General features: G+C 32.5%; 2 protein-coding genes across 6 annotated transcripts in view; one reads left to right on the top strand and one right to left on the bottom strand.

Moving 5' to 3' along the window:
- Positions 1–124: 124 nt before the first annotated feature.
- On the top strand, positions 125–13,521 carry aft (cap methyltransferase 2). Of its 5 annotated transcripts, XM_023164696.2 has the most exons (6): positions 133–855; positions 3,726–3,884; positions 3,936–4,124; positions 12,010–12,130; positions 12,190–12,348; positions 12,438–12,576. In XM_023164696.2, exons 1-6 carry the CDS (start codon positions 595–597, stop codon positions 12,440–12,442), a joined length of 894 nt encoding a protein of 297 aa, XP_023020464.2. In that variant the 5' UTR covers positions 133–594; the 3' UTR covers positions 12,443–12,576. The 5 variants fall into 5 exon arrangements, with proteins under 5 accessions (XP_074038849.1, XP_023020464.2, XP_074038850.1 ...); XM_074182748.1 differs by having other exon boundaries at positions 125–855; positions 12,190–13,521; XM_074182749.1 differs by lacking the exon at positions 133–855 and adding an exon at positions 3,427–3,645 and having other exon boundaries at positions 12,190–13,521.
- A 4,546-nt stretch (positions 13,522–18,067) lies between these two features.
- rdx (BTB/POZ and MATH domain-containing protein rdx) overlaps positions 18,068–24,296 on the bottom strand; it is a 42,543-nt gene continuing 36,314 nt past the window's right edge. Inside the window, exon 7 of the mRNA XM_023165625.2 lies at positions 18,068–23,990. Coding sequence (XP_023021393.2) covers positions 23,846–23,990 — 145 coding nt within the window. The 3' untranslated portion in view covers positions 18,068–23,845. The remainder of the gene's footprint in view (positions 23,991–24,296) is intronic.

Genomic DNA, 24,296 nt, shown 5'->3' with positions numbered 1-24,296 from the left:
CTATGACGATATAAGCTTATAATATCCAGGTCAGAAATAAAAACAATAAACGGCTTTCAAAGTCAAAACTTTGGATAGTAGTAGTATTTAATGTTACATTAAATTGTCAATGTCTAATTTTTAATTCATCGATAATTTTTCGGTATCGGCATCGCCGTGTATGGCCGATGCCTCCTGTTAAGGGTAGGCAATGTTGATAACTCTCAAATCAACTACAAAGAACCATGACTTTTCGTAGGCCGTCAGCCATGAGCCATGTAATGCAGAATACACCCAACTTCAACCAGAAAAATTATCCCAAGAAAAATTTCTGGTCAAAATAGGGTTCGATCGTGAGTCGGGCGTTTTACCACTTGCACCCATCGTTCTCTGCGTTTTTCAATTATCCAATCACTACGAAACAAGCCCCATCTGGTGGCACAAATCGATCGCAAAAGTATAACCTATAATTATTTTTTTTTTAATAAATAGCTGATATTCATCAAATGTTCATTCATTTTTAAAAGGCAGTCGATAAACTACAAGCGTCATAAGTATCTACCCGAAATTGAATGATCAGATTTTTGTTAGTGTCGTAACCTACCCAACTACATTATGAACGAATTTGATGATGAATTTAAGAAAATTTATGTTTTTAAAGCAAGTGGACAGTGTACATTACCAAAAAAAATATTTGAGTCTCCGAAATGGGAAATTCGTGAACTGCAGTTGAAAAAGCAAGAACTCAACAAAGTCAAAAGCTCTCTCAGTAAATACAATCTCAAAGTTTGGAGAAAGCACACTGCTAACAGAGATCGAGCTGGGTTTGTCATGACACATTTATCAGAAAATATCAGACCAGAACTCTTGACACAGGTAAAAACTTTACTAATTGAATTTTGTGAATGAAGAATTGTTTTCCATTATTCTTTCTGGTACCCCAAAACGAAAATATTTGCTACACATATGTGATCGAATCAGCTGATAATGTATAGACACACCTAAACAATGCAAATTTCACAAAGTGTTTCTTGAATATATTTGCTACACTGTTATAAACGAATACTCTGCAGGTTTCATAATGAAAGATTTAACTAAGATGTCTAAGATAGGCTTCCACCCATTTCATTTACTTTGGTTTTATTCCAAGGCTGTGAGAATCAATTTGTTAATTTGGTTTCTATATATTTATCAAAAGTACGATTTTGCTATATTTGTTATATTTATAATTTCAAATGTAAAGGGGTATATTTTTAGGAGAGAATTTTTGAGAAAGAAAGGTTTTGGCTTTCCACCTCTCAATGTTAATACAAAAATTGTAACAATCTTTCAATGAAAGAAAGAAAGCAATAATTTGCGAAACTCTTTACAAAAATGTGTAGATGATGCAAGGAAGTAGCTTTCAGAAACAAAACGGAAGAAAAAGCCTTCTTGAAAAAACTACTTTTATATTAAAATTGAATTACACGAAACAACTGCTTTTATATGTATACAAAAAACACATTTTTCTAATTAAGTTTTTACTCCAAACTATTGTTATGGAATTGAATCAGAAATCATTTACAAGATTGCTACACAATATTGTATATGGAAAAGGTAATATTTCACATACCTACATGGAATACTGTCATCTTCAATGGTGGACATTGATGTTTTGCAGCACCAATCTGAATACCATTACAAAATGAAGCACTCCATTCATAACATTACGACCTTATGTCACGAAATAGTTAAATCTATCCATGTCATTGATGACATGTATCTCAATCAACAAGGATATTTTAGTTTGAAGGTGGTTGACAATGTTTCGTGGTGTATTTCATCAGTTCAGACTTCCATTGTCTAATATAATATAAATTGATTTGATAACCCTGAAAAAATCAAAAAGATTAATCGAAAATGAAAATTTTATTAAACAAAAAACTGAAGAGCTCAGATGAAGCCCCGAGTCTGGTTGAGATACGTAGACGACACCTTCATAATATGGAACCATGGGAATGCAGAACTAGACACTGAAGCACATCAACTAGTAAGGCCTTACATCAGTTTCACAATGGAAAAGAAAATCCACAACGAATTGCCTTTCTTTGACGTATTGGTGAAGAGGACCGACACTAAATGGGAAACATCTGTATATCGAAAACCCACTCACATAGGACAGTATCTGAACCAGAAATCCAACCACCATCAATCGACTAAGAGAGGAATCATCAAGACACTACTGGACCGTGCTTTTGGGCTCTGTAATGCAAAGGAAGGTCTCGAAAAGGGAACTAGGCATCATCAAAAATGACCTTCAAGGAATGGTTACTCCAAAGTGATAGTAGAACAGGCCTTAGCTAGAAGACAGCAAGAACTCCACAAGAAAGAGAGGCCGCCACAACCAGTACTTGTAGTTCCCTACATCAGAGGATTATCGGAAAGGATAAGACGGATTGGGTCCAAGTATAACATCAGGACCTGTTTCAGATCTGGGAACACAATCCGTAGCAGCCTCACGAAAACCAGGCCACCAAACGCGGACTGCGATTCCAAGAATTGCATTTACCGGATACACTGCGAGTGCGGAGAATCATACATCGGTGAAATTAGGAGGCCATTGAAAGTTCGCATTGCTGAGCACAAGAAACACAGCGAGGAGAAACCAGCGAATCCGGAATAGTAGAGCATGTTTGGACTCATCAACACAACATCAAGTGGGCTCAAGCTGAAATCATCCACAAAGAGGAACACTGGTTTAGGAGAAAATTCAAAGAAGCCCCGTATATGTTGTCCAACAACGCATTTAGTCAAGCTAGCATAGAGATACCTAACATATGGAAACCTCGAAAAAGACCAACTTCCGCCAAAACCAATGAAGCGGAAAGAGGGGATAGGTGAAAGCACTCGAATGACCTATAAATAGTCAGATCTCGGAGGAATAAGTCCAGTTATTACCCGAAGACGATTGTGGATACTATCAATCGAAACGTTGTGACATAACTTGGTTTGAAATCTTTTAATTTTTATTTTTTCATTTTTTGTTAATATTATTTTTAATTTTTCAATTTTTTCAGCTTTTATTAATATTTCAATTTTTATTTGTTTGGTTGTTGTTGTATGTTATTTCTTGTAATTTCAGTTTTTTTGTTTAATAAAATTGTTATTTTCGGGTAATCTTTTTGATTTTTTCAGGGTTATCAAATCAATTTAAATTACCTATATTAGACAATGGAAGTCCTAACTAATGAAATGAGGATATTTTAATTTGGTATTTTTGAATAAGTATCCATTGATATCCCTATATTATTGAGATTATTTTATGTCAAACGAAATATTTCATCAAATAGGTGAGTTTATGAGTAATTTCATCTTCTGGGTATATTCATTTCAAATATTAGAATTCAACTGATTTCAGTAGCTTGACATCACTATCAGTAGCGCTACTGACAGCTACTTCAGTGAATTTTTGATATATTTAGGCTGGTGAACTCTGAAATAAAAAATCGGTAATGTGTAGAAAAGACCAGTAAGCTGAATTAATATTCAGATGTTCAAAGCTAGATTACAACAAATACAAACCTAAATTGGGTGTTTGAAAGAGGACAGGAATCAAAGGATTCATCCAATAGAATTGAATCAGTGCTATTGCTGGTAACTGATAAGTCTGACATGTATTCAGAAATGGTAATTCTAATTATAAATTTCAAAATTGAGGAAATATATTTTTTTCTATTTTTATTTCTAACCAATCTTTATATTTACAGGCATGGTGTAAATTCTATGAAATTCTCAGCCAGTTTCCTGTAGTACCTTTATGTGCCATAAGTCAACACAAACTTGTCAGTCTACACTTATGTGAAGCCCCTGGTGCATTTGTGTGTGCTTTGAACCACTATTTAACTCTTAATTATCCAGGTTTGGAAGTTAGTGTCACAATTAATGGGTTTACAGTTGTTCATTGAATTCATTTTCAGTGGAGTTGGAAAGCGAGTACACTAAATCCTAATTATGAAGGAAATTCTTTGTCACAAATGATTCCCGATGACCGTTTCATCAAACATACAATTTCTAAGTGGAACTTTGGGGCAGATTTTTCCGGAGATATTACAAAGTTTTATAACCATGAAGACTTTGTGCTTTTTTTCAGAAAGAATAATATTAAGGTATGTGACATTTGCTTGTATGGATAATTACTGTCTGTCTGTCTGTTTTCCGTTAACCAGCTGTCGCCCCCAAGAACGGCAACTCTCAAAAGTCGAAACTTGTGCGATATAAGGACTGTCGAGGTCTTACTTTTCAACCTGCGATTCCTAACACGAAATTAACACTGATTAGTTTGAATTTTAAGCAATCAAAACAATATTTTTTGAAAAGTCTGTTTTTTTGTTCATTTTATTTCAAGTTGAAACACTTGAAAAACATAATAGATGTAAAGTAAATAAATGAGAACAGGGGGGGCAAACACTATGAAATTCATTACAATCACAACAAGGCTCTATTCGAGATTACCAAAAAGAATTGTCCAGTATTCTCTCTATGTAATTGTTAATCCAAAAGATAAGTGGATGAAGGGGTTATGTAACATTTTCTTAGTTTTCATAAAAATTTGTTTAATCTTTCACCAATGCTGCAACATTTGATATTTTGATTATTTGCAAGATTATTTTGTAAATAAATGCTTTTAGATAGATAGATAGATTATCTTTATTAGTTCTTTGGTACAAAGACCCTTGCGGGTGTAGAACATGTCAATGTATAAAGGAGTATGATAAAAATTACAAAAAAAATAAAAAATAAACAAAAATATAAAATGAAAAAAAATATATGTATATATATATATATATATATATATATATATATATATATATATATATATACCCGGTATATATATATATATATATATATATATATATATATATATATATATATATATATATATATATATATATATATATACCGGGTGTCAACGAATCTATTAGACAAGTCATAACTTCTAGACTATTAGGTGTATCAAAACGAGATTTGGTACAGATAAATGGTATGTGGAGAGGAGAGTTTTCACATATTTTTCACTTTCCGGTCACTTCCGGTTTCAGCGGAAATGGCTCCGGTTCTGAATTTTTAAATGGAACACCCTGTATATTGTAACATTTTTGAATTTCTGAGACAATTCTGGATCAGAAACTGACATTTCCGGAAGTTTTTCAGCCTTCTTAATTTTTTCAGTCACTTTTAAAATTGCATCTAGGTGGCCATGATCGGACGTAAACTAATCTATGGACCTCAGGTGATATCAGAAAATTGCAATAGTGGAGTTTTAGTGACTAGTGTGTTGAATATGAATGAGACAAGTTTACAAAATAACATTTTCGTGTCTAACTATTATTTTTCAAATGGCGACCATTTTTTGACAAGCACTTTCCGAAAAAAGGATTTTTTGACAAATCTAACGATACTAATTTATTTGCGATTGGATTACAAATAAGAACATAAATTAAATATTACTGAGGAAAATACTCGATACAAATTCATTTACTTTTGTCAAGGGTGCCATGGATAGGAATGATGCATAATATTTTGCGGTTATTTCCATCAAGTCCACTTTGGAGAACAAAACGCTCACCTAGGTTATGACAGTGACATAAGCTTTATGAGCAGAAAGTAGAAGTTTCTCTTGATTTTCGTTAATTTTAGTTTAATTTTTCGTCGAAATAATGTATACTCAAAGTGAAAAAGTGGATATGTTGTTATTGTTTGGAGAATGCCACAGAAATTCAAGGAAAGCTGCTGAGTTGTATGCTCAGAGATATCCCAATCGGCAACACCCATCTCATCAGTATTTTCCCTATGTTGAGAGTCGTTTTAGGCAAGAGGGAAATCAAGACGCAGAACAGAGGTTTGCCATAAATGAGGAGACTGAGATTAACGTTCTTGCTATGGTAGAAGTTGACAAAACGGTTTCTTTAAGAGAAATTAGTAGAGAAATGCAGATAAGTCACGAATCAGCAAGAAAAATACTGAAAAAGCACGGATATCAAGCATTTAAATATCAGTTACATCAACATTTGTATGCTGACGACGGCAATAGAAGAGTAGTATTTTGTGATTGGTTGCTTCAAAATCATAGAGTTAACCCAAATTTTATCAACTTCATTCTATTTTCCGACGAATCACGGTTTACAAATAATGGCATGTTTAATAAGCAGAATTGTCGGTACTGGGCCCAACAAAATCAACATGCAATGAGAGAGGGCAATTTTCAAGAAAGGTTTGGCGTCAATGTCTGGGCTGGTATCGTTGGAAACAGAATAATTGGTCCAATATTGTTTCAAGGTCAGTTAACAGGGGTTAGATACTTGGGTTTTCTTCAAAATGAAATCGAGGATCATCTTAATGATATGCCTTTAGAAGTTTTACGGCAAATTTACTTCCAGCAAGATGGAGCACCACCCCATAATAGCAGAGACGTACTTGATTTTTTAATAGAGCATTTTAATAATAGAGTTATTGCAACCAACGGTCCAGTACGGTGGCCTGCCCGTTCACCGGATCTGACTGTGTTAGATTTCTTCATTTGGGGATATGTAAAAGAAAGGGTCTACTATGCAACAGCCCCAGCCACTCTCGAAATCTTAGAAGAAAGGATTCAACAGGCATTTAGAGGTATATCGCCTCAAATGTTACAAAACGTGTTGAGAGAAACAATTGAACGAGCTGAAATGTGTCTTGAACAAGGAGGGATGCACTTTGAAAATTTACTATAGTGGAATTTTCAAGAACTTAGGATATTGCAAAAAATCTAAGTGCATCGCTGAAATTATTAGTTAAATTTGTTAAATTTGTTGATCCAATCGCAAATAAATTAGTAACGTTAGATTCGTCAAAAAATCCTTTTTTCGGAAATTGCTTGTCAAAAAATGGTCGCCATTTGAAAAATAATAGTTAGACACGAAAATGTTATTTTGTAAACTTGTCTCATTCATATTCAACACACTAGTCACTAAAACTCCGCTATTGCAATTTTCTGATATCACCTGAGGTCCATAGATTAGTTTACGTCCGATCATGGCCACCTAGATGCAATTTTAAAAGTGACTCTGAAAAAATCAAGTAGGCTGAAAAACTTCCGGAAATGTCAGTTTCTGATCCAGAATTGTCTCAGAAATCCAAAAATGTTACAATATACAGGGTGTTCCATTTAAAAATTCAGAACCGGAGCCATTTCCGCTGAAACCGGAAGTGACCGGAAAGTGAAAAATATGTGAAAACATTCCTCTCCACATACCATTCAACTATACCAAATCTTATTTCAATTCTCCTAATAGTCTAGAAATTATGACTTGTCTAATAGATTCGTTGACACCCGGTATATATATATATATATATATATATATATATATATATATATATATATATATAAATAAACACCTTGCATATTACAAGACATTTCAGACAAACATATAGTACAATAATAACATTGTAAAAGTATACAAACAGTCAGACAAAGTTTGTTTGAAGGTGACAAAGTCAGACAAAGAATATAAACAGGCAGACAATTCAAAGTCTATCAGCGAAATATTCTTCTACCAAATAATAAGCCTTTGATAAAAGCATGATTTTTAGTTCCTTTTTCATTTTTCTAACAGGCAAGTTTTTGATGGAATCAATATTCAAACCAGGCATGATAGACCTGCATATAAGACCTTCTTCTTTGGTGATAATAATTACAAAAATCTAAAAATGTTATCCATTCCTTCATCTACTCTCCCCTTAAATTATTTTGAAGGTCGCAAACAACATTTTCGACAAAAAAACTTGTATATATAAAAAATACCATTATAGAAAAACAGTTTTTATTTTCTAGAATGTTCTTGAATGTCATCAAATTGCTCTCTGATGAATCACATACAAACATCACCTCATTTTATTTATCATTCCCAATAAGTACATCAAACTGATAAATCTGAAATGTATGATCTGATATGTGATTGTCTTTGATTAACATAGATTGCACGGTGAGAATTGAGAACATAAGATCAATACAGCTAGCACTTCAACCTGTGATAAGCCTTGCTTGATTAACATGATTTTCCATTCCAAACTCACTGAACAAGTTTATAAGTTCGTTCACTTGGCCATTCATATGGAATATATCAATATTGAAGTCTCCACAAAATAGAAAGTAATCTCGACTTTTATATACATCACACATCAGCTCATACAGTTTATCAAGGAATAATCTTACATCACCATTTGGGGTTCTATACACAGTTATTATAATAAAAACTTAAAATTTTTAAAGTTGTAAATATTCAAGTTTATTGAGGAAATAGTTGCTTCAAATTGTTTCTCAATACATTTTGAATAATCGATAGTGTTCGAAATAGATATAAATATACATACGCCTCCAATGTTATATTATATATTTCATAATTGGAAAAGTTACATTCATTGGACCATTAAACATACCTTCAAACATTACAGGCATTCTGTCGACATCAGTTGAAATTACAATGGGGAATGTTCCTCCTGACGAAAATCAAGTAGTTTTCATAAAAGAGCTCTAAAACAAGGCATTTTAAACTCATCATTTCAACCTTTTTCTTTAAAAAATTATTTAAATACCTAAAAAAGAGGAATGAAATAATGCATTCAACATTTAAAGGGATTCGTTTCTATTTCACCATTTGGCAATATCGGTTATAGCTAATAAAGGACAATGAATCTGTTACCTGTATGAGACAAACAAAGATGACATATTTCAGAGGCGTGCTGTTCTGTTTACTTATATTCCGAGTTCCGAGACATTCTGTGACATATGACATTTTGTGCACCTAACCTATCTTCCTCTATACAGGGTGTTCCTTAAACACATGCTAATATTCAAGGAGGTAATTCTTAGACCCATTTTAAGGAAAAAAACGTCCTATGGACGTATGTCCTAAACGCCTTTTGAGATACAGGGTGGCAAAGTTTTCAAAAATAATCAGTTTTTTAATAATAACTGAGACAATTTTGTAGACATCTTTGGCATATTTGGTACATATATTCCATGCCTCAAGGCGCATTTTCTGATGTACAATTTTCTTAATTTTCTCTGCCAGTGGCGTACGTACGAGTTTTGAAATGTATATTTTTGGCGAAAAAAATACTACGCCACTGCTTTATCTTGAATTAAAAATTATTTTTAAAATCTCCATACATTTTTGAGCACATTTGATTTGCTGGGTTTTCTTTGTCCGACGCATGGTTTTCGCTCAAAAAATTAAAAATCGCTTTACTTAAGGATAAATTCCTTAAAAATCTGATGCGGTATCGTGCATCGACTGAAAACAAACTAAGAGATCAGATTTGTTGCAAAATAATTGAGGATCTAAAAGGTATTTGTTTGTTGTCAGATGCACTGTTCTCAATTAAAATTACGTCATAACGCAGCACCGCTTAATAATTTTTGAAAACATAAATTTAGTTATCCTGGAATAAATGACGTGTAGCAGAATTTATTTACTGCACCTCTTGGAAATATAGAGTTTGTCGATATGTGGTTTCTTTTAAAGATTAAAACCAGAAAAAACAGCGTACCCACCATAGCAATAAAAAACGAATTCTCTGTATGTACATACGTCAGTAGCTAATATTGATGTTTAAAGTAAGGTGTTGGTGTTAAAAACTGTCACAGCGCGTTTTGATTGATTTTGAAGTGTTATTGAAGTTATTTTGGTAGTCCGCTGTTTTTCTGAATATCAGTAAATATGGTAAATTATACGAATGCGGAAATGGCGCAAATGCATTACGTATATGGCCTTGCCGATGGTAATGCAACAGAAGCCAGGCGCATTTATCAGGAAAGATATCCTAATCGTGTCTTACCAGATAGCCGAACCTTTTCAAATATTCATCGTCGACTTGGGGAAACTGGTAGTTTCAAGAAAGGGACTCCGGAAGGTAGACCTTGTGTAGTAAGAACTACTGAAATTGAGGAAGCGGTGCTGCAAGAAATTGAGGAACATCCTGAGACGAGTACGAGGAAGATCGCTAGAACTCTGAATATTTGTCATCAAATTGTTTGGCGTGTTTTGGTTGATTTTTTGTTATACCCATACCATATTTCAAGAGTGCAGGCATTACTACCCAGAGATTTTTCACAGCGTGTGAACTTCAGTCAGTGGTATCTACAAAGTATTGAAATCCGCAGTTTGAGACACAAATTTTGTTCACAGACGAAGCAAATTTTTCTCAGAATGCCATTCAAAATTTCCATAACAATCATGTGTGGGCTAAAGAAAATCCCCATGCAATAACCGAAACCCATTTCCAACACCAATTTTCGGTTAATGTATGGGCAGGAATTATAGGTGATCATCTAATAGGCCCATTTTTTCTACCAGGACGCCTTGATGGTCGTTCTTATTTACACTTTCTCGAAGAAGACTTACCTGGGTTATTGGAAGATGTGCCACTTGCGTTAAGGAATCGAATATGGTACATGCACGATGGCGCCTCTGCTCATTTCAGTGTAATTGTCCGAAACCATTTAAATACAGTTTATCCTAATCGTTGGATAGGTCGCGGAGGACCTCAGCAATGGCCAGCAAGATCCCCCGATCTCAACAGTTTAGATTTTTTTTTATGGGGTCACCTCAAAACTCTTGTGTATAAAACTCCCGTTAATACTTTAGAAGATTTAAGAGAGCGCAAACTCACGACGCAAACTCACGGCCATTATTATAATGTGCAAAAAAAATTCGCCATTTTGACATACTCAAGCGCGTCAGATTAAGATATATATGGTTCATCTTTATGTTTTAGATGTGCTGTCTCATAATCTGACGATTATCTAGAGGGATTCGCTTAATCCAACAAAAACAATATTTTTTTTTTGTCAATTCGTTGAACTCAATTAATTGAAAAACTCAGGAAATAGCATGCAAATAAATAAGTGTATGTTTTTTAAGCAGAATACTTGTATTTTTTATAAGAAAATATTTTTTTTTAATGCTCAAAAAATTTAATTTTTTATAATCAATTGATTACGTATGATGCACTGTTTGGAACCTTTGGTGTAGTAATGAATATTACTGGAGGTTTTTTCCAACACCAAATCGTTATTTTTTTTAACACTTATATATTGTATAAGTTTGAAAATGTCCTTATAGGATGAAACTGCAGTAACGTTAGTTACAAATAAAAGTGGTAAAAAACATAGAAAGTTTAATTTCTCTTTTCTTCATTATGATTTTTACCACGTAGTAACGGCTACATCCATCAATTAATCATCATCTTCATCACAAACGAGTCTCTGTGATCAGCTGTGATGGCGTCATGGCAACAGAATTCATAGTGGGGACGGAGTGAGAGAGTAATAGATAGAGAAAAAGTGAATAGAGAATAGAGGAATAGATACTCGGAGAGGGAAAAATAGGTATCACAGCATAGACGCAGAAAAGCTGCACGCATTAAACTTTATCGATGAATTTTTGTTATTTCGGCTTGCGGAAATCATCAGATTATATATTTTTCCTTATCCTTGAATTATTTCCTTCAAAATAAAAAAAAATTAGCTACGCTCGAGAATGTCGAAATGACGTCACTCTCAAATTGTCAGATTACTGGAATATAGACTTTTTAGCAGGTAATTAACTCACCCTACCTCAATCTGACGCGCTCGAGAATTTCTGATGATCAATTTTTTTTACTAATCTGATCTTTTATCCCTCACAGGCGGCCTTATATATGGGGCTCATATTTGGTGGAGGTACTTAACCGGCTACAAGGTATCCCCCTGTATATTGATCTGCCGCGCTTTAGTAAATCCCGAAATCCCCGCTTGGGCTCCCTTATTATAGTGGAAACCATGTTGACCATTACTGATCTATTACTGCCAGTAAGCAACTGGCAGTAAGCAACTAGTTACTCAGAGGATTTTCTTGCTCTTTTTTAGTATAGGCCGGATCCGAGTGAAGCAAGCAAAAAAAAAAGATTTTTTTTTTCAATTCTTATTTTCTCCAGTATATTATTGAATATCTGACATGTCTAAAATAATTTCAGGTTTCCCTCGTCACGGCAGATGGAAGTGTCGATTGCATGAACAATCCTGGGGAACAGGAAAGACAGGTTGAACGGCTACATTTTTGTGAAACAATGACTGCCCTCTCTGTCCTTCAAAAAGGTAATTCAATCGTGTCTTTAACTACCAATATGGTAAACCTACCTGTCATTCTTTTGTAGGAGGAGCCTTTGTTTTGAAAATATTCACAATATTCGAAGACACCACTATCAACCTATTATTTTTACTGAACTGTCTATTTGAAAAAGTGTCAGTTTTCAAACCTTGCTGTTCCAAAGGTGGCAACTCCGAAGTCTATGTGGTCTCTACAAACTTCAAAGGTTCAATTTGCTTGCAAAACTTGTGGCATAAATTCTCAGTGGTTTACAGGGATGAAAATCTCTTCTCATCACATTCAATGTTTTTTCAGAATGAAATACCACATCACTTTCTGGAGGAGATATTGACATGTGCAGACCTGTTTATGAAAAAACAAATTATGACCATCTTGGACAATATTCATCACTTCGAGAACAGAACTCGTGAAAATTTGCATTTCACAAAATCTTTTATAGCAAACATGTACATGAAAAAATATGAACTGAAACCGATTCCAGATGACAATAAAATTGTTCCGAATGTTAATGTACTTGAGGATTGGAGTGTGAATTCTGCAAGGAAAAAGAAAGGTTTTATCAAACTGAATCTAGAAAGTTACTCAGGTCATTCAAATCTGTCAAACATTTTTCACATGGTAACAGGAAAACAAATATCTACAGTGCAGAATACTAGATTCACATATGCAGATGATTTGAAGAATTTATCGAAAATTGTTCATAGGACTAGTGAACGATCTGAACTCTACCAGACGATTTTGAAAGTTATTGGTGATGAAAATATTGTGATAAATTATAAAGACTTTCATTCTCTTCCATTTCATGAATTTCACAGACGTTTTTTTCAGAGAGTATATTGTTCTCTGAATCAAGATAAAAACTTGATTTTTTTAAACATTCCGTTAGTGACACATTTTATTGTAGGGTTATTTTATATTTTGTTCTTTATGTTTGACGAAGTTTATTTCGGAAATTGTATTATAGTATTGAAAGGACCTAAACTGGAAGCCAAAGAAAAAATACTAGATATATTTTTTTCAATTAAATGTAAATATGAAATGTTAGCCAAAAATAATGTCAAAAGTGAATTTGTTAGTGATATTTTGCAAGTTGTTACGCCATCATCCTTTTGTGTTTCTCTAATGAATAACATTTGGAATTATAATAGAAGGTTATTTTGTCTGGATCAATTATTTTTGAGGAAATTCAGTCATACAAAGTTGAATACTTGACACTAAATGAATATGTGGGAACTGAACTATCGCAAGACTGATCAATCTTAAATGGACCAAAACAGATATCCAATGTTGGTTTATCATAAAGTTGTATAAATAAATAATAAAAGTGATTTTATCAATGTGTGTAACATGATCAAATGAATAAATTCACTGATTAAAATTTGGCTTGAATTGATTTTTTGGATTTTGAATTTGTATTTTCAGACATGGCTGATATCTTATGAAATTACAATTCATTACTTAAATGTGAAGTTTTGATATCAGAATGGCCATGTGCTCTTTTACTCTTTGATCCTTGTTCCAGTTTATACTTTTCATTTCATCTCATTTGGGGGAATCTTCGTAATGGAATAGTGGGGAAAATCAAAACTTTAGTTGAAATTCTTAATACTAGTAACATTTTTTTGGTTTGGTTTCTTCATGGTATAAGATAGTTCAACCTTATACTAAAACCAATAATGATTGAGAGTAGAAGTAATCCCCGTTGACAGCAAATCGGGGGCGTGCTTATTAATTTTTGAGAGGGTTAAGAATGAAAGAAAAATTCTAAGTACAATTAGTTAAAATATTCATACACATTTTTTATTTATTTCATTAAAACTTTGCAATATCGTAATTTACCTAATCGTTGTAGTCATTAGGTGGGCCTTATGAAAACGGAGTAATAATCGTGGTAATTATAGTAGGTACCAAATGAATTAACAATATTAATAAATAACAATATATATATATATATATATATATATATATATATATATATATATATATATATATATATTTTCACTATTGGGTTGCAGCAATTGATAAGTGAACTCTTTATAACTATTCTCAAGCTTTCGAGTAACTCAAACTCATTGTCAGGGTACTAGAAAATACAAATTACAAATTTTTGATAATAGAATATAATATAAATGTAAATGTACAAATTTTCGTCTAATCTTCAACCTCAGATTCGTCACTGTTGCTACCGCTATCATCAAAGTGAATTATGATTGGTTCAATATTGTGTTCAATACGGTTGTCTACGTCCCACATTTTTTGCTCCTCTTTTAAAACATGCTGCATGCATTTCTTCCAGTCTTCTGCAGAAACAGTTCGAATATCTTCTTGTAGGTGATGTTGCACGTCCACTAATTTAAATGTTCTGTTTTCTCGTGCCACATATCCTTTTACTTGCGCCCAGATTAATTCTATTGGATTTAATTCGCAGTGGTATGGTGGTAACCTTAAAACTGTAATTCCACGACTTAACGAATTTTTTATATTTGTCTGTGTGTAATTTTGTTAGCTGAAGTAGTTCTGCCTTTAAACTATCTTTGTTATATTGGATGTTCTTATTAATTAACCATTCTTGAATTGCTGCTTTTTTCCATGATTGTTTCGGTAATGGTTCTAAATGTCGACTATGGTATGGGGCATTGTCCATGACGATGACAGACCCAGGTTCCACAAGTTGAATGATGCCTTCAAACCATTTTTCAAACACCTCCGCATTCATCTCTTCATGATAGTCGCCTGTTTTCTTAGATTTAAATATTAATTCACCATTTGGTAAAAATCCACTGTCGCTTCCTATATGCGTAACTATCAGACGACTTCCAGATGGCTGTTTTAACCCAACTGACAAACCTTCAATAAAGGCTTGTCGTGCACTTGTTATATTACCATCCTGCCATACTTTTTGACCGTATGTCCTTGGTTAACCCATGTCTCGTCAATGGTGTACAATTTTTTTTTGAGCTTCCGAAATTCGTCAATTTTTCTTAGATAGTTTCTTCTCCATGCTATTATTTCTTGACGTTCAATGAGAACTTTTCCTGTCAACTTTTCCCTACGTAAATTTCATTTCGTGTACAAGTTTCCTAAAAGTTTCTTTACCCATTTTTGGGACCAATTCATGATCGCTAAGTGCCTCCAGAACTGTTTGTAGTGTGGGCAGCTCATTTCTGAAAAAGAAACTGAATAGTTCTGCGTATACTGGTTTTGGCTTCTTCATCAACTGTGATTTTTTTTCGTCCGCTACTAGTTTTTGGCGTTTGTACGTCCCCATGAATTTCTGCTTCTCTTAGTATTTTGTAAATCGATGATTTTGGTACACCGGTATAATCAGAGCACATATCAACTAATTTATCTTTTGTAATTGTGGAACTTGATGATGTAGAAATGCCCGGTTGGTTATTCGGAGGTACACATGTAGAATTACAGCACATATGCACAAAGTCATCTTTTGGTGGCTGATGATCTCTTTCAAGACAGTGAAATACTCGCAGTACAATTTGTTTTTCTCTTACTGACCGAGACTCCGACCGTTTTACCCGACCATGTCTCCCATTTTTTGAGTAGTTTGAGAACGGTGTAGAAATATAATTATATAACGCTTAAACACTTATTAGCACTATTATTTTCACCAATTGTTATCACAACACGTCGATTGCTGACTAACTTAACTGTAAAACGTACAATTCACGTTGTATAATTCACAAACCAATGATACGCTCATGGCTGCAAGTACATTAGTGAGGACTGCAACGATGAGATGGAAGTTACGGTAAAGTGACAAAGACAGAAATATTGTTGCGTACAGCATTGCCACTAGTTGTAATAAATATCTAACACTATACAGAAAATAATGAATTTTAACTGATCAGTAATCAGGAAATGTATAAGTATTACTCATTACAAGCTCATTACTGATTTTTGTCATAACACCTTTTAATCGTACTAGTATTGTGTATTATCTATAATTTGCCACAACCTACAACTCTACTGCTTACTATATTTTGATTCTGCTATAACTGGTAACGTAAAATTTAGATATGACAACGCGCTTTACTCTCAATCATTATTGGTTTTACTATATGTCCAGTGAATATTCAAAGAACATTACCTCACTTCAACTACGCACACGAATTTATTCAGGCACATCACATGCTCATACCTCACCACTACACCTACCCTTCATAGAGACCAATCCCTTTACCAATATCTTTAGTACACATTAGCAGGAAATGTTTCTGAAAAGATCCCGCTAATTCTAAGAGAGAATTTTTTACAAGAGTGCTCAAACCATACTGTGCTATCTCTATTATTTATAAAGCATCCAAAAATTTGCCAGAAATCATTAGTATGACCACTGTGTCGAGGAGAGATTCATACATAAATACTTACTTTGAGTGAAATATTGACACACTCACACACAGAAGAGGCTCTTAATAGAATGTTTACGCCATATTTTATTTTCATACTTTCTAAAGCAACCGAAAAAAAATGGTAGAGAAAGATACGTGCGTAAACAAATTCTTTGATTTTATTTCTCTGTGAGAAATCTTGCACAAATGTCTGTCGGATATAATTTAGTGTCTGTTGTGGTATTAACCAGAGAAATAGATGTTTTCCGGTAGGCATTTGACAGATCCTACTGTGCTGGGTCGTTGGCAGAGGAGAGTATTCCAAATTCACAACCTTGGGTGACGGTCAATAACATTATTAGCAGTACCTTGCCTTTATACAATATTTGAGTAAGGTAATTTAGTACAATTTTGTTTTTGGTTCATCATCTTTTATTTTCAGTGCATACTCCTCGTAAGTGTCCTTTCAGTCTCCCTTCTCCCACTCTAAGAGCGTAACACAGCAAGCATAGAGCTAGTAATGAGACTTGGGGGCAAGGTAGATTACGAGTCATGTAAGTACAATTCCAAGTGATTCCTGGAAATGGCTCCAAAGCAGGAGCTGAAACGTTGAAAAGATGAAAATTAAAGACACGGTTCAACCCGGACAACAGTATTTTAAATTATTGAAAAAATAATTATTTTTATTCATTATTTCGAATTTTTGAGTTGTCATAACTTTGTTAATATGAATATTTTTGGTCATACCTGTTTAGAGGCACTCTTAATCCAGTGGCGTAGTTATTTTTTCAATAAAAAAATCCCGATTTTCGACTAAGAAAAAATATCGTAGTATGCCCTGAAACTTTAATAAAAATTTCAAATTTTGTCCCAAGGTAGACTTCAGTACTTGACATTTCAAAACAAAAAAAATTATTAAAATCGGTTAACAACTTCAAATTTTAGACGGGGGGTTTCCATTAAAAATGGGGCACACTGTATATATATAAATATATACATATATGTATATATACATACATATATGTATATATATATATATATACATATATATATATATATACATATATATATATATACATATATATATATATATATATATATATATATGTACCTATATATATACATACATATATATATATATATATGTACCTATATATATACATACATATATATATATATATATATATATATATATATATATATATATATATATAAATACATATATGTACATATATCGCGAACAAAAATTATACCTCATTTGAAAGTATCAAAACTGGTCAACAGAAAAATAAATAAAAATAAATAAGAGTTAAATAACAATTCATAGATATCTTCGCAAAATTTAATTGAACATTTTCACTTTGCGTTATTGTATTTATCACAAATTCACAACTAATTTTACAAATTAAATGAAAACGAAGCATAATTTTATACAAGACAATACAAAACAAATGCGGTTTCAAAAGATTTTTCTATACATACAATCACTTTACAAGTTTAAGCCAATTACATGTCCTTAACAGTAACTTTGGTTCACCTCTATGAAAGATATATTAGAGCTTATGACTTTTATTAAAAAAAAAAAAAAACGAAAAACCTACTCAATTGTGGAAGAAAAAGAAAACTTAATTGTTTTCCAATTAAATGCAATTTGTGTATAAAATGTTATTTTAACAATTTTATGAATTCATTAATCAAGTAATACTGTAACTGTAAACTCCACTGGATTCCTGTACTCAATATATTTGTCCTGAACTTAATTGGTTAATCAAAAGACCAATATATATACTTCTATAAAATTGAACAATTTTGAAAATAATATTATTTGCAAACATTTTTAGAGCAGTTTTTTTGAGTTCTTGACCTTCCATGATTTGGTACAGAATAACCATTGAGAAAATAGAGACACTGAAAACCTCGGCCGCGAAAGCATTAACCATCTTAATAAGAGAATGTTGATCTTGCTAGAAACAGTTTCCTTCCTACAAAAAAAAGATAAAATTATTTACCAATTTATTTTGCCTTGTGAATATGTTAATGAAGGAAATCAATTAAGCTATTTCAGAAACTGAATCTGCCCCCATATTCAAATCAATACAAAGAAATGCAACACAATACAAAAAAACCTCCCAAATATTGAAAAAATTAGAGGTTAGTTTGAAAGAGTTGAACACAAAGTTACACTTTATTTGATGTTTTTTTTATTTTCTATTCATGCAATTTCTGTTTTTTATTATTTTATTTTTCGTATATTTCATTAATGAATTTTCGTATATACGACCAACTTTCATTTTTCAATGTTGAAAATCAAAACAAATTATTTTTAAAATCTGATCACACCACGGTATCATGTAGTTTTGAAAAGGTTTCCATCAAAATTACGAGAAAGTGCATTAATCATTAAAAAAAGTTACGAGGAAGTGATATATGGCATATAATTTATACCAATTCATTTATAGAACTTCCATCAAAATTCAGGCTATTCCAATGAATTCAGCAGGTTTCATTAAAATCTATTGATCATTAAAAAATTATAAGTAAGAAAAGTTCGAAAATGTATTTTAGTCAGAGTTTTGATGATTTCGAAAATGTAATGGTGGGATAAATAAATGGTATATTTTTTTTTAAGTTATTCCGGTAACTTTTTTTAATGAAGAATGCATTTCAATATAGTTTCGACATAAAATGTTACAATACCACGTGAATCCAGTGGTGTGGTCAAATTAAAAAGGTTTTTGGAATTTTGATACTGAAAAATAAACAAGGGTGCTTTCATTTTGAATAAGTTTTCATGTATAAATTTGTTTCATATTCTTTGTAATGGTTAGCTCTCCTGAAGCTTGTAATGTATACCTTTCATTGTTATTTTAACCAATGTTTATACACAATTGTAGGTGTTGCTGCTGTATATACTTTTTGGAAAATAAATCATTGTACTGATATCAGCTAACATTTATTTGAATTGTGGATTGTGAGAGAATAATAACTGCAGATAATAAATATACTTGTAAGAAGAAAATTATCAAGAAGAAATTTCCTACTCAAATATGGATTGCCCTGACAAAAAAAAACAGTGTCTGAATGAACATTAAACTCTTCAAGAACAGTTCAATCTCTGAACTGTTTAGTTACTAGAGGGTTTTCGTAAAGTACCAATGTAATCTCAAAATCAACATGATTCTGTGATATTTTTCCAGAAATGATTCCAATTTACATTTTTACAAAATCATTTCGAAAATTATTTGTGGTTGTACTGATATTCACTCCATTTGACCACCATATACAAAAGGGCATGTCAACCTCACTTGCAATATACACCTTAACAAACAACATTAAAATGGTATTAGATGTTACTACAAAGCTTATCTTTAATAGCATAATAAATCAAAATTTGAAAGTGCATGTTATTTTTATTCTATTTCAAACTTTTAAATTATGAAACTATTTTGAAATGTGTTTATAAATACCTATTATATGATTATTATTTCATGTCAATATTATCATCATCCTCATATATACAGGATAGTGATTTGAAAGTAGAAAAGAGCCTCAAGGAATGCTGTCAAATTAGAAAAAAAAAAGTAACCCATAATTTTTTCATCATTGGGAGATGGACACTGTTTTCTGTTATATTTTCAACTCCTCACTTGCACCCTAAAATTATTGCCCTCTATACAATGATTCAGTACCATTCGTGGTCGAATAAGATGTCTTTTGAAAGTCCTTGTAATCCCCTCTTCAGTCAGTCACTTTTCAATTTTGAAATTTTGCCAAACAGTTTTTTGTTGAAACATTTTAGTCAACTCCCAAAGCTTTTAAAGTATTTGGGATAATTCTTACTTCCCTTGGGTTATCGAGTGGAGGTTTCATAAATACAATAATCAGTTTCATTGCTGATACTCCTCACTAATGTGAATAATTTTAAATAGAATATATTTCAAGAACACATACTGGATACAAAATACGAAGTGAGAATTGAACATGGTCTTACCCAAGCAGCATGCAGTCCCTATCTGATATAAAATTATCATTTGATTTATTGTGGTCTTACTGATACATTATTCGCTGCAAGAACAATTCATATCCTACATCTGGTACACTGTTCTTTCAGGTCAATTACAATGGACGTTACACAAAACTGACAGGAGAAACTAATATTCAAATAGAAAAAATTCGAAAAATGTTATTCTCTGACTTGAGAGAATGTCTTGAAGACAATTTACCTGAACTGTGTTAACGAGGAACGTTTTTTATTTCAATATATTTTTGAGTTCTTCCGCTACTTTTCTTATAGATAACAGCTTTTATTAGACAAGCCAAAATTTACAATAAAATTATTTCTCCACAATGTGGAAGGTTAAGACTCAAAAAAATATACAAATCCTTTCCAGATGATTATAACTTCTCTCAAAGAATGGTTCGTTCTTCCACATTTTAACAGAAAAATCCAATTTTTTCATAAGCTCAATTAACATTTTCAAATTTCTGAAAGATAAATTCAAAGAAATCATGTTTACAAACGAAGTCGGACATGACTGAAATAAGTGCACCCTAAAATTTACTGGGATTCTGTCTGTTTAAAATTGTGTAATAATATGCACGAAACATTAGAAACTGAATAAAAAAAAATGTTGAAATGCAGCAAAGTTCAGGTTGCACTAAAAACAAAAAACACAAAGATTCCAATGTTGATTTACAATTATCTTGACAAAGGTATCTGAAACTGCGATGAATTTCGATCTTAAACTTAAACCAGGAGAGATCAAGATAGAACAACACTAAAAACTAAAAATTATTATTGTAAAGAGGTCGAGTGTCCCTCGATTAGGAACCAGCTGTGGTCATTTATATCACAATTCTGTTTTTGTTTCTGCAGCACAGTGAGCTGGATATCTTTTCGAACATAATTTTTTTTCTTCTAACCTACATTTCCGTTTTTTATGTATGCAAAGACGGTGTTTGACAGAATTAATTATAAAAATAAATTTTCAATTCATTAGATTGCAATTTGCTTGAGTAGGCAGCATTTTGAAGTGCCTTAGAACAAGGATCACCACGTTATACCTAATCATTCTCTACTCGCAAAATATGCATTCTAGAGTTATGATGTTCACCAGGTCACCATGCGGATATTGAGACACATATCAATGTAAGCATATAGGACGTTTTAAAAAAAACTTTGTATGAACACCTGACGAAAAAAAATACTCTTTTTGAAAAATGTTGTTTACAATACTTTGAGGTAGCAGTGTTGATCACCATCTAACACTTATTTTGAAATAATAGTCTGTCATCTGGAAAACTACGGAGAGCTGCTTGTTGGCAAAATTGTTTAATTATTGCACGTTCCGATCTTTATAGTTGGAATGTTTCCAAATAATCGGGGTTAACATTTACACATCTTCATTTCTGGAAATCAAATCCAAACTTATATTGAACACGTTTTTTATATTTCGTGAATGAGAAAATGTTTCCAAAAAATTAACTTTCACGCTTCCCAGTATAAGAAAAAGTTTCGAGAAGCCTCTTGGGTGTTATTTGTAAATTATTAGTAAGCTTCGGGAAACCACTATAAAAATAATTTTAAACCAACGTGCTCATTATAAATTCGTAACAAAAATTTTAATTAATAATATTTGAATATTTCTCGAAAGAGTTCACTTTTAAGTCAAACGGGTTAATTTGGTTGAGGCCAGAGATCGTTAGGAGTTCATAATATTGAGCAACATCCAAATGGTCACTCACACCAGTGAAAAAGAGATAAAAATCAATGTATTGCAGGAATGACGTCCAATAGAACTTTGTTCAAGTAGTTTTCAGAACATGCTATTCAAAACTTATGTTCGGCACTAGCCAACATTAAATGATTTCAAAAGACAAGTTGGACTCAGGTGCACATATAAGCAATCTTGTATATGCACAACAATCACGTGAACTTTCTTTAGATTTCACTAATATATCTAACTGTTGCAATCTTGTTCTGAATTGTAAGTCTTCCCAAGTTGTGTTCATCAAACGCGGTCTCGTTGGTAATCTACAGAAGTAGAAATATTCCTTACTACTATAGTTCTAAAAACTTCAAACACTGTTGAAGATAGAGATTTTGTTGTAGATTCAGTAAAAAAAAAAAAAACTTAAAACATTGTAATATAGAAAAAGAACTGAGCGTTATATGAAAAGAAAACCTGTACCTTTGATGGTATTTTTTCCAGTGCTAGGCCAGGTGAACTCCTACATATGTATTTATTTATTCGGTCCAGTGAAAAAAACAATTGATGATTCAAATTAATTCTTGTTTTCGAAAAATTACTATTCAAAATACAGAACGATTCATTTGCGAAGTTGAAGTTATAGTAACGAATTTACCCCTCAGCAAAATGGGTAAGATGAAAATGAGATGGGACACTATCAAAAGGCATCTTACAAACTCAACAAAAATTTCAATAAAATTTACCGAGTCTGAAACAAGTAGGAATCAGCTCACTCAGAAAATTTGACACAAACATTTGGGATAAAATTTTTGTACAGCATATTCTGAAGAACATTCTCATCACCCTTTTTTTTGATTCAACTGAATTAATTACATTGTAACGTTGTCCTTGAAAATCATGAACATGTACCTGGAGAACATTTTTGTAAAGTTCCAGCCTTTAACCGAGAGATATTTTCCATAAGATTCACGAGGGATCTTTTCCACATATAAAAAAACATTTAAATTCCACAACTGCCACGATGGTTACTTTATATTTTATGTTATTATTATCATTATGTTTTTGGATCACGTATTCATTTCTATACATTGCCCTCACAGAATTATCAACTATTTGTAGTATCCATCATCTGGTGAAATTTATTACAGAAAATCGATATTTTTTCACAAAGAACACATTCACAACTCCTTCTTATGTATAATAAATAACAATGGACAATCATCGAAAGATAAAATTATTCAAAGGTAAAATAGAAAAGAACCCTTTGAAACTGACCCGACTCTTGTGTGGATTCAAAAATATACATTAAAGAAACGAAGTCAGTCTATGAAAGTATTTTCAACGAAAAATCAAATATATGTTTGGAGAGTTCTGAAAATGTTTAATTGTTTTCCGAGTTATACCAGTTTACTAGCCTGAAACGCCAACAACAGCTTCCGAATGACCACGAAAACATCCATGCTCACTGTCCAGAATGAAAACTCATTATACAAAAAAAATAAGGTTACACTAACAAAAAAAAAACGTTAAGACGCCTAACACTAACAACAGCACTCGAAGAGGGTCTCTATTCTGTTTTTATTTTCTTTTTTGAACACATTAAAGCAGTCAATTCAGTATTTCGTTACTGCGGCTTTCACGAACTTCAGCTCTGCTTGACGCGTTTTCTCGGCGGACCTATTGGGGGGATCTGTTGGGTCGCGAGAGCACGGAAAGCCTCCGCTATCAGGTGGGGATGTGTCTGGATCATCGATTTCCAACCCGGAGTGTCCATAACGTCCGTGGCGTGACTGAAAAAAAAAATCATTACGACTGTAGTCAACTGATAAATATCAAAGTCCAGTCCTCTCAATAGAAAAACACCAGAAATGAAAACATCTGTTACACAATAACATTTTCTGGTTGATAACATGAGTATTCATAATAATATTGATGAATAAACTCGAATTCAGAAGGTTGACATACTTGGATTGTTAGGATTACTCAGTGCACATGATTTATTGAGCCAATAATCACGTCAAGAAAAGTAGTTCTTCATTTATTTAGGTTACCCTAATGTACCAACATTCATTAAAATTGGATACATGGTCCAAATC

The sequence above is a fragment of the Leptinotarsa decemlineata genome, unplaced genomic scaffold, assembly GCF_025532065.1.
Source record: "Leptinotarsa decemlineata unplaced genomic scaffold, Ldec_3_MD MMD2_tig00026328_RagTag_RagTag, whole genome shotgun sequence".
In the NCBI taxonomy this organism is placed as follows: Eukaryota; Metazoa; Arthropoda; class Insecta; order Coleoptera; family Chrysomelidae; genus Leptinotarsa; species Leptinotarsa decemlineata.
Note: the sequence above shows the minus strand (reverse complement) of the source record. Positions and strands in the feature narration are given on the sequence as shown.

What these genes read in the sequence shown, in the direction of transcription:
- aft (XM_074182748.1), top strand. Translation starts at nt 595, where the DNA reads ATGAACGAATTTGATGATGAATTTAAGAAAATTTATGTTTTTAAAGCA. An exon ending in TTAATTATCCAGGTTTGGAA is followed by an intron (nt 3,885 to 3,935) that starts GTTAGTGTCACA and finishes ATTCATTTTCAG; the next exon opens with TGGAGTTGGAAAGCGAGTAC. An exon ending in CCTCTCTGTCCTTCAAAAAG is followed by an intron (nt 12,131 to 12,189) that starts GTAATTCAATCG and finishes ATTCTTTTGTAG; the next exon opens with GAGGAGCCTTTGTTTTGAAA.